We start from the raw sequence: 10,322 nt of genomic DNA on the forward strand, positions 1-10,322 counted from the left end.
GGCACTATGAATAGTGCCCTGGCACACTGAATAGTGCCAAAGGCACTATGAATAGTGCCCTGGCACACTGAATAGTGCCTTTGGCACTATGAATAGTGCCCTGGCACACTGAATAGTGCCAAAGGCACTATGAATAGTGCCCCGTCACACTGAATAGTGCCAAAGGCACTATGAATAGTGCCCCGTCACACTGAATAGTGCCAAAGGCACTTTGAATAGTGCCCCGGCACACTGAATAGTGCCAAAGGCACTTTGAATAGTGCCCTGGCACACTGAATAGTGCCAAAGGCACTATGAATAGTGCCCCGGCACACTGAATAGTGCCCCGGTACACGTAATAGCTCCCTGGCACACTGAATAATGCCCCGGCAAACTGAATAGTGCCCCGGCACACTGAATAGTGCCGGAGCACTATTCAACTACACTTTTAATTGAATAGTGCCTCTGGCACTTGTAATAGTGCCCTGGCACACTGAATAGTGCCGGAGAACTATTCAACTACCATTTTCATTTGTTTAAGGGTGCTAGTTGGCACAGCAATCTAGATGTGGCATGGGCCCTACTATCACCCTTCCCTCCTCCCCTTAAAATACAAGTTCCATAGCACAAACCCCCAGCACTGTACACCAGGAAAAATCAATTGTCACCAGACATCCGGTGACACCAAACAACAATAGCTGTCACTTATTTCCAGCTCTGGCGCTACCACAACTAGGCTACAATGGCCCCTTTTATTCCTACAGGGGGATGTCCATGCAGCCAACTGTGCAACTGGTGGGTAGCTCAATGGAATTAGGCTGATGTCACCTCTAGTGTAGTGACAGTTTATCTTTCTTGGTGGTAATGAAGGTTAAGGGTTGAGAACAATGAGAAAGAAGAGAACAGGCAAGAACAGAGTTATCTGCAAAGAGAGAGATCAGAGTTGGAGTTTGGTGTTCAGCAAGTGGGACCTGATTGATCAACATGCTACTAGTGCCACATGTACACGTTACATGTATGAGCACATGCATAGACTAAACCAATACTCAATGTACTAGAGTTTAAACTAAACAGCCAAATTGTTTTGCAAAATTTGACCACAACATACATCCTTGCTCTTGAACAATCTTGAGCCACAATCTGTGAAAAGCAGTGGCAGAGCAACCTCAAAAGTCTAGTGAATTTCAAAACCATACTATTTGAACCAGGATGGATTTTGTTGATATTACATTAATCACATCATATATATGATTTGGTTGAAGCAAAAGACATAAGACAATGGCAGAAGATAGACAAGCTTCTGATGAGTCTAATTCTGAATGTAGTAATAGCTAGTAGAGGGAGATTACACAAACATAGAGATTTGCAAAGACCTAGAAATTTGATGTTTGTCTCAGGCCAAAATTACCTGTAACTTGTAAGGCAAGTCCCTCCCCCTAGGAGGGATTTAGTTAAGTTAGCTCTGCTCCCCCCAAAGAAACCGCAGGGGCAAGTCAATCTCCCTAATTATTTGCTCATGTGCAAAGATCCATTTGCTTCATTCCTTGACAACATCAACACATCTATGGAAGTTAATAGTCCGCTGGAAACTACTCAGCCAAAAGACCACCACAGTAACCACATAATGTACCATACACAGTTGACATAAATTCTGATCCTCATTATTCATTTCCGTAGGAAGCAGAAGGGGGTCGAGGAGGCGGCGCGGGCAAGCAGGTTCTTGCGCGGATGTGTTTTTGGGTTTGTCAGAACGGTTGCCAGTTGGTCTTGGATGGGGGCCGAGGCGGGTAGAGGCACGGCCTGAGGGCGCAAGCGGACAGAGGGGCTGTAGCAAGAAGACTCGGCACACAACTCCTCGTCGGCTGACGCTGCCCAGCGCGCATTCCACCATCACTTGGGCCACCAAGTGGCCGGCAGGCGCCGCCGCGGGATCTTCTGTCTGGGCGTCCAGCGCGTGACCTCCACAGCCGTGTCCAAGATCTCGCGCAGCGTCGGAGATAGGTGTCTAGCCGGTGCGCGGCCTCGTTGGGCGTCTAGGGTTTGATGACGTGCGGGGGGCAGCCGGGAAAACGGCGTTCCTGCACGGGCACCGCGTAGGGTCTTCCGAGGCTTCACAAGCCGAGTAGCTCAAGGGCATCGACCGGGGACTCCAGGTCTGGCTCCACGAGACGGGCGCCTGCGAAATCTGCAGACCACACAGATGGTCAGTGGCGATGGAGGGGGCTTCATCGATGGGGGCACTGAGCTTGAGGGATCTTGGCGAGCTTGAGAGTCGCACGGGGCACAGGATTGTCTTCCGCAGATACCGGATGGTTGAGTGCATGCTTAGGCGGATGGGTGTTCTCAAGCCGATTGCCTAGCGCGGTGCGGGGCGCAGGCGGCGCTTGTTGGAGCTGGCAAAGAGACCGACATAGTGTTGCCAGAGCGGGCCGTCGGCTCTGGACTCGACAAGACACAGGCAGGCGTAAGGGCAGCCGCAGGGTTTTTTGGCGGCGGAAGAAGAGCAGCCGGGTGCGCGGGGTGGGAGGCGAGTCCGTCCGGATAGCCGTGCACGGCGGGAGACCGGGCGGGGCGAGAAGCTGGTTGGGGGTGGCTGGCAAGGTCGTTGGCGCGCAACCAGAGAAGCACGTTGTCGAAGCGCTCGGCGGCCGCGGCCAGCAGGAACCCCAGGGCACCCACTCAGGCTTTGCGGAGAAGCTGAGGCTCAGCGTGGAGTCGGACACGTGGAAGGGGTTGACGGCGAGCATCAGCCGCCTTGGCTTGCGATTGTCAAGTGAGATATGAGATGGAGGTGGTGGCGATGAGGAGAAGACAAGGAATTGCTCACGTGGAGGATGAATCTTGCGAGGCAAAGTTCAGAAGACTTGGCAAAAACCGAAGGGCCGGAAGAACCGGAAGAAGCCAACAATGGAGCGCGCAAGGTAGCCGCCTGTTTGGAATCCGGGCCGAGGCGTTCGGCCATTCGGGCGCTTCAAGTTCTTGCTTCAGCACCAGCTTTGATTTGAGCCTCAATTGAACAACAAATGAAGTCGTGTAGCTGCTTGTCCAATCAACAAATAAGAGAGCCCAAATATTGTATTAGCGGCGGGTGATTTGGTGGGATCCAGTGCAGATTCTAGAACACCTGCATGGGTCTTTGATTATTGATAAAATATAAGAAAAATACTAGTCGAGCAAGCAAGCCGAGTCGTGTTGACCCGTTCAAGTTAGCTGGTGGATGATCATCTAAGAAACAAGTATCAAGTTCCTGTGCCCGTTTAGCAGGACTAATAGTCCCAGTTAGCAGATATGGAGACACAGACAATTCAAGGAGGGAGGCCCCGGTAATTCGAGTGTTTTGCCTTATGTACCTGGTTTGATCCTACTCTGCAATTGCGTCGGGTCCTGTGACCGAGATTGCATCGGCGGAAATTGATGTTATATCAACCGGGAGCGGGTTTGCATTGAGCGAAAGCGGAGTTGTGTCGCCCAAGGGCGAGGTTGCATCGTGCCATACTGTTGTAGTCTCGTCAACACCGATCCAAAAACGCCCCCTGCCGATTTTGAGTCAACTATTGCGTCGCTGATGGCCGATGCAATCTCGCCTTGGGCCGATGTTGAGTCGGAGGTAATTTGAGTGGGTATACAACTTGGTCGACATGACGTCAACCAAGGGTTGTGTCGGTGGGGTGCCCGGCGATGTTACATCGCCACCATCCCTTTTGAAATCGGACCACGGCGATGTAACATCTGCCATCGCCATTGTAACATCGCAAGACAGTTAAGTCGGATGCTTCCACCAATGTAACATCGGTTCAAAACATCTGATGTAAGCGCAGATGTAGCCAACCAATACAATCATATTGGCAGTGCAGTAGCTATCGGGCAGGAGGAAGACCCGTTTTGCCGGACCATGGGGCTCGGTTGTAATCCATGTTTATTTGAAGGATCACCCAACTTCATTATGTACATAAATAATTACCTCCCTTCCTGGCGGAGGAGGTTCACCGTATTTTGTGTTTTGGTGGGCACCTGCGTGTACTTTTTGCAAACGGACATCCCCCCGACTCCTTGCACTTATCAGAACGTGGGTTACATCCCTCAGGACCGGCTAGATCTTTTCTAGCTGCCTGTTGGGCTTTCTTTCCCCTCTACATCCTTCCCCTTCCTTCATGAATTTTTTAAGGTTGACAAAACTGCCTAGTTTTGAGACTTGTCCTATACAATGCTGGAGCACTTCCGTCCAATCTGCAGCCCCTGCAGATGCTGTTTCACAGCCGCAAAACCTAATTTTTTGCGGAGAAATGCAGCCCCAGAGTCTAGAGAGGTGGAGCTCTTACAAGATTTGGTTACAAGATGGACCTATTAGAGTGTTTGAGCAACATCTTGTTTTCCAATCTGCAGGTATCAATGCTGATCATGCACACCTGTGTGCCTGGTACGACAAGATAAAACAGCGTAGTCCGCGAGGATTGCCTGTAGATCCTTTGGGCACACTTGTTTCAACATATGGTTTCTCTAGGTTTCTCTCCACTGCACATCCCAACATCTGGATTCTTCCCCTCAAGATCGGAACCTGCAGACACACATACATCCTTGCAGACCAATGATCACCTCCGCATCTCTGACATCAGATTGGTCCAGCTCTGCCGCAGAATTATGCGCTAGTTGCTGTGAGCTTGGTTTCCGAGCGCGACGGGTAGGCCATCTCATGTCTGTGGATCGGATGGCCTCGTGACCATCGGCTTCGGGTAGTAATGCACCAGGAAAAAAAAATAGTCACTTGATGGCAAGTGACATGATGCAGCTTTGGTTTCTGCTCCAGAGCTACTCCAGCGCTGCTCCAAGTCTGCTCCACCAGCACTTGTAGAGCTTGCAGGACTGCACCAGAGCACTCAATGTGGCACAGTCAGCTGATCCTAATTTTTTCCCAGGAACAGCTGATGCTCATCATAAGCTGAGCAGTAGGCATTGACTGAGCCTGGGCCAAAGCTGAGCATTGGCTGAGCCTGGGCCACAGCTGAGCATTGGATATTCCAAGACTGAAACAAATCCAAGTGTCAGCTGGACCAAGAATATTCCAAATCTGAGCATCAGCTTAGCCAACAATGGTCCAAAGCTGAGCATCATCTTGGAAAAGGCTTGTGCAGAGCTTAGGATCAGCTGGGACAATATTGTTCCAAAGATTAACACCAGCTGGGCTAAAAATTTTCAAAAGCTGAGCATTGGCTGAGCCAATGCTGGTACAAAGCTGAGCATTGGCTGAGCCAAGGCTGTTCCAAAGCTGAGTATCAGATTTTTTGAGACTATTCAAAAGATTAATATCACCTGAGCCAAGGCTGTTCCACAGCTGAGCATCAGCTGAGCCAAGGCTGGTCCACAGCTGAGCATCAGCTGAGCATCAGCTGAGCCAAGGCTGTTCCACAGCTGAGCATCAGCTGAGCCAAGGCTGGTCCACAGCTGAGCATCAGCTGAGCCAAGGCTGGTCCACAGCTGAGCATCAGCTGAGCCAAGGCTGGTCCACAGCTGAGCATTGTCTTAGCCAAGGTTGGTCCACAGCTGAGCATCAGCTGAGCCAAGGCTGGTCCACAGATGAGCATAAGCTGTTACAGGAGTGGTCAGACTCAGAATCTGAGCATTGGCTGGGCCGAGATTTATCCAAAGCTGAAAATCAGCTGAGCCAATACTGGTCCAAAGCTGAGCATTGGCTGGGCCAATGATAGTCCTAATCCGAGTCTAAGCTGAGCCATGACTGGAATAAAGCTGAAAATAAGCTGGGCCAGGACTGGTTCTGATCTGGGCAAAAAAGCTGAGCATGAGCTGGGCACCAAAGCTGAGCATAAGCTGGGAGCTAAAGCTGAGTATCAGCTGACCAGAAATGGGTATCAGTGGTGCCCAGCAAAAATTGAGGATCTCCTGTGGAAATTCTTGAAGTGGTTAGATGGTGGGTAGCTGGTGGGTAGATGATGGGTAGATGGTGGGTAGCCCGCTGGAGCTGGCATGATGTCACTTGTCATCAAGTGAATATTTTTTTTTCCTGGTGATGGGGCCACGGCCGGGGGAGAATCATAACATAAATCATGGAAAGAATTTGGATGTCTGCGCAAATCTTCTCGAGCCGCTTATCTGCCACACTTACAGTTACCACTACACATACGCTGTTCTAGATGGGCGTACTCAGGAACCGGTGAGAAAAACACCGCAGACTTTCTGGGCACACAAACAAAAAATATTGGTGCAACGTTGTGTCCTCTTTAGGAGCTCTGTATGTAAACAGAAGTTGTAGACTGGGTGTCGGGGTCAGTTCATCTCGTCCATGATTTCAGCTAGTTTGGCTTCCCTACCAAAGTTTTCAACCAGCGTAAGAGTACAAGAAACGGAGAATTAGGTCATTAATTTTCATCACACGCATACACACTATTAAGAAGAAATTGCTTACTCTTTGGCAGTCAGCTCGAACTGGGGTTCTTTTTTCGTGTGAGATGCAGGCTCGGCATGACTCGGGATAGAGTGGGTGCCAATGTGAGGGGCAAAGCGTCGCTAGAGAATTGTCAGTTCCCATTTGCGCAGGGTCCCGTCTAAGCCCAAGCTGACAAGCCAGGGCTTGTGCATCTGGGAGTCAATCCAGATTCTCAAGCAGTTGACCTCATGCCAATGACGCTTGAGGGCGCCAAACCAGCCATTGGAGACTGTCTTCAATGTGGCCGAAGGCGCTGGTTTGTGCAGCGGACGGCTGGACGAGACGGCCTGTTCCTGATGCTCAATAGCTTTGAGGTCGTAGATCCGGATATCTTCGTCCGCTTTGCCAGTGATCAACCAGTTCGGAACGGCCGTCTCAGCGTGGACTGTCTGGGCGAAGAACAGGGGGAGGCTGGGGACGCAGCGGACAAAGTAAGGCTGCTTGATGCAAAGGATGTTGACGATCCGCTGGGTGGACGAGGGCAGGAGGTCAAGGGCAGAATGGAGGACGGCGTTTTCAGCAGAGGCCGTCCAGAGTTGCGCACTGGTCTGGTGGTTGATTTTGTGCCGCAGATCACAGCCGATCTTGATGTCATTGATGCTCGTCTTGTGGGGCCAGAAGGTGGAGTCGATGGTGGCTTTGGCGGTCTGTATGTTCGAGGGGATGAGCCAGACTTTGAGGGCGCCCATTGAATTGGCAGAAACGAGCAGATGAGGCAAGGTGCCGCTCTTCCTGCTGAAGTACGTCTCTTCCTCTGTCGGACAGACGATCGGGTATGAGTTCAGAGAGTCAATCGGCCGGGTGTGTGATTTGAGGGTCCCGCAACACGCCATTGGAGGATAGATCCACTACCAAGATGGATGAATTTGCGATGTCGTATATTGATCATTTTTTTTTTTTTATTATTCCTCTTGATACCTTTGTCTGTTTTCCATGTCTCCTTGATACTATTCTATAATCTCTCTCCTTCTGCTTGTGTTAGCTTCAAGCCACAGGATTTTTTTTTTCTTTTGCCTGATAACATTCATAAATTTCTACATACACCACTCAATTCTTCCTGAAAAAAAGACTTTGCAAGTTTTAGGATTAATCCAGGGTAGCTGAGGGGTCTCAAATTTTTTTTCTTTTTTTTTTTTACTTCAACAATTGATACTATCAGAAGTCTCCAAATTGACTTTTTTTCAAAAGAGTAAAAACATTGACCCCTGACCTCTCTCATGATACCATCCTGCACACATTTTTAATTTGGTTGGTTGAACTGGCTCAAGATATTGCATATCATACTTGAAGTGCTACATGCATAGAAGGCCTTTTTGAAATTAGTTTACCATGGTTTAGCATATTTTTGTCAGGTTCTTTTTTTTATCTACTTTTGTTATCAACAACAGATTAATGAGGAATATTTCCACATAAAATTTCATCGGACAATTTTTCTGCATATAAAACCCAGAAATATTTTAAAATATAATTTATTTGGGGTTGCATCCATTATGCAGCAGCAACAATGTGATCAGTTCCCAAATATCACTAATTTGGTAGTTTCTGGCCCTTTCTGCCACTATATCTCAACACAGTGTGGGAGTTCTTCCATGATGTTGGTATCAAAATGATCAATAGCCCCCAATTATTCATTTTTTACCTTAAATTACCACATAACCCAAATTTAGCAGCTACAATCTGATCAGTTGCCAAATGTCACTAATTTGGTAGTTTCTTGGTGTTTCTGCCACTATATCTCAACACAGCCTGGGAGTTCTTCCATAATATTGGTATCATAATGATCAATAGCCACCAAGGATTCATTGTGTACCTTAAATGACCACAAAACCTCCAAATGTAGCAGCTACAATCTGACCAGTTGCCAAATCTCACTAATTTGGTAGTTTCTTGGTGTTTCTGCCACTATATCTCAGTGCAACATGGGAGTTCTTCCATGATATTGGTAACAAGATGATTAAATGCCCTCAAAGATTGATTTAGTACCTCCAATGAGCACAAAACCCCCAATTGTAGCAGGCACAATGTGATCAGTTGCCAAATATCACTAATTTGGTAGTTTCTTGGTGTTTCTGCCACTATATCTCAGCGCAGCATGGGAGTTCTTCCATGATATTTGTACCAAAATGATCAAATTCCCCTGAAAATTCATTGGGTACCTTGAATGACCACAAAACCCCCAAATGTAGCAGCCACAATGTGATCAGTTGCCAAATATCACTAATTTGGTAGTTTCTTGGTGTTTCTGCCACTATATCTCAGCGCAGCATGGGAGTTATCCCATTATATTGGAACAAAAATGATCAAACACCCTCAAACATTCATTGAGTACCTTGGATGACCACAAAAACCCCAAATGTAGCAGCTACAAACCGATCAGTTGCCAAATATCACTAATTTGGTAGTTTCTTGGTGTTTCTGCCACTATATCTCAGTGCAGCATGGGAGTTCTCCCATGATATTGGTACCAAAATGATCACATGCCCCCAAAAATTCATTGTGTACCTTGAATGACCACAAAAACCCCAAATGTAGCAGCTACAAAGTGATCAGTTGCCAAATATCACTAATTTGGTAGTTTCTTGGTGTTTCTGCCACTATATCTGAGCGCAGCATGGGAGTTATTCCAAGATATTGGTACCAAGATGATCAAATGACCTCAAAGACTGATTGAGTACCTTGAATGACCACAAAACCCCCAAGTGTAGCAGCCAAGATGTGGTCAGTTGCCAAATATCACTAATTTGGTAGTTTCTTGGTGTTTCTGCCACTATATCTAAGCGCAACATGGGAGTTCTTCCATGATATTGGTACCAAAATGATCAAATGCCCCTGAAGATTCATTGTGTACCTTGAATGACCACAATACCCCCAAATGTAGCAGCCACACTGTGATCAGTTGCAGAATATCACTAATTTGGTAGTTTCTTGGTGTTTCTGCCACTATATCTCATCACAGCATGGGAGTTCTTCCATGATATTGGTACCAAAATGATCACATGCCCTCAGGAATTCATTGAGTACCTTGTGTGACCACAAAACCCCCAAATGTGGCAGCTACAATGTGATCAGTTGCCAAATATCACTAATTTGGTGTTTCTGCCACTATATCTCAGCGCAGCATGGGAGTTCTTCCATGATATTGGTAACAAAATGATCACACGCACCTGAAGATTCATTGTGTACCTTGAATGACCACAATACCCCCAAATGTAGCAGCCACACTGTGATCAGTTGCAAAATATCACTAATTTGGTAGTTCCTTGGTGTTTCTGCCACTATATCTCAGTGCAGCATGGGAGTTCTCCCATGATATTGGAACCAAAATGATCACATGCCCCCAAAAATTCATTGTGTACCTTGAATGACCACAAAAACCTCAAATGTAGCAGCTACAAAGTGATCAGTTGCCAAATATCACTAATTTGGTAGTTTCTTGGTGTTTCTGCCACTTTATCTCAGCGCAGCGTGGGAGTCCTTTCATTATATTGGTACCAAAATGACCAAAAGCCCTCAAAGATTCATTGTGTACCTTGAATGACCACAAAGCCCCCAAATGTAGCAGCCACAAGATGATCGGTTGCCAAATATCACTAATTTGGTAGTTTCTTGGCGTTTCTGCCACCATATCTCAGCGCAGCATGGGAGTTCTTCCATGATATTGGTACCAAAATGATCAAATGGCCCTGAAGATTCATTGTGTACCTTGAATGACCACAATACCCCCAAATGTAGCAGCCACACTGTGATCAGTTGCAAAATATCACTAATTTGGTAGTTTCTTGGTGTTTCTGCTACTATATCTCAGCACAGCATGGGAGTTCTTCCATGATATTGGTACCAAAATGATCACACGCCCTCAAACATTCATTGAAGCCCTTGGGTGACCACAAAACCCCCGAATGCA

The 10,322-nt window shown here is 47.4% G+C and overlaps 2 protein-coding genes across 2 annotated transcripts; both read right to left on the bottom strand.

Moving 5' to 3' along the window:
- Positions 1-2,658: 2,658 nt before the first annotated feature.
- PtA15_2A225 (uncharacterized protein) lies at positions 2,659-2,941 on the bottom strand (the record flags this gene model as incomplete). Its single annotated transcript, XM_053166224.1, has 2 exons — positions 2,659-2,738; positions 2,807-2,941. Coding segments are annotated over 2 exons (215 nt in total), but the record flags the coding sequence as incomplete, so codon positions are not given.
- A 3,557-nt stretch (positions 2,942-6,498) lies between these two features.
- PtA15_2A226 (uncharacterized protein) lies at positions 6,499-7,251 on the bottom strand (the record flags this gene model as incomplete). The annotated part of the gene is made up of 1 exon (XM_053166225.1): positions 6,499-7,251. One exon carries the CDS (start codon positions 7,249-7,251, stop codon positions 6,499-6,501), a length of 753 nt encoding a protein of 250 aa, XP_053017468.1.
- Positions 7,252-10,322: the final 3,071 nt, after the last annotated feature.

The sequence above is a fragment of the Puccinia triticina genome, chromosome 2A, assembly GCF_026914185.1.
Source record: "Puccinia triticina chromosome 2A, complete sequence".
Taxonomy (NCBI): Eukaryota; Fungi; Basidiomycota; class Pucciniomycetes; order Pucciniales; family Pucciniaceae; genus Puccinia; species Puccinia triticina.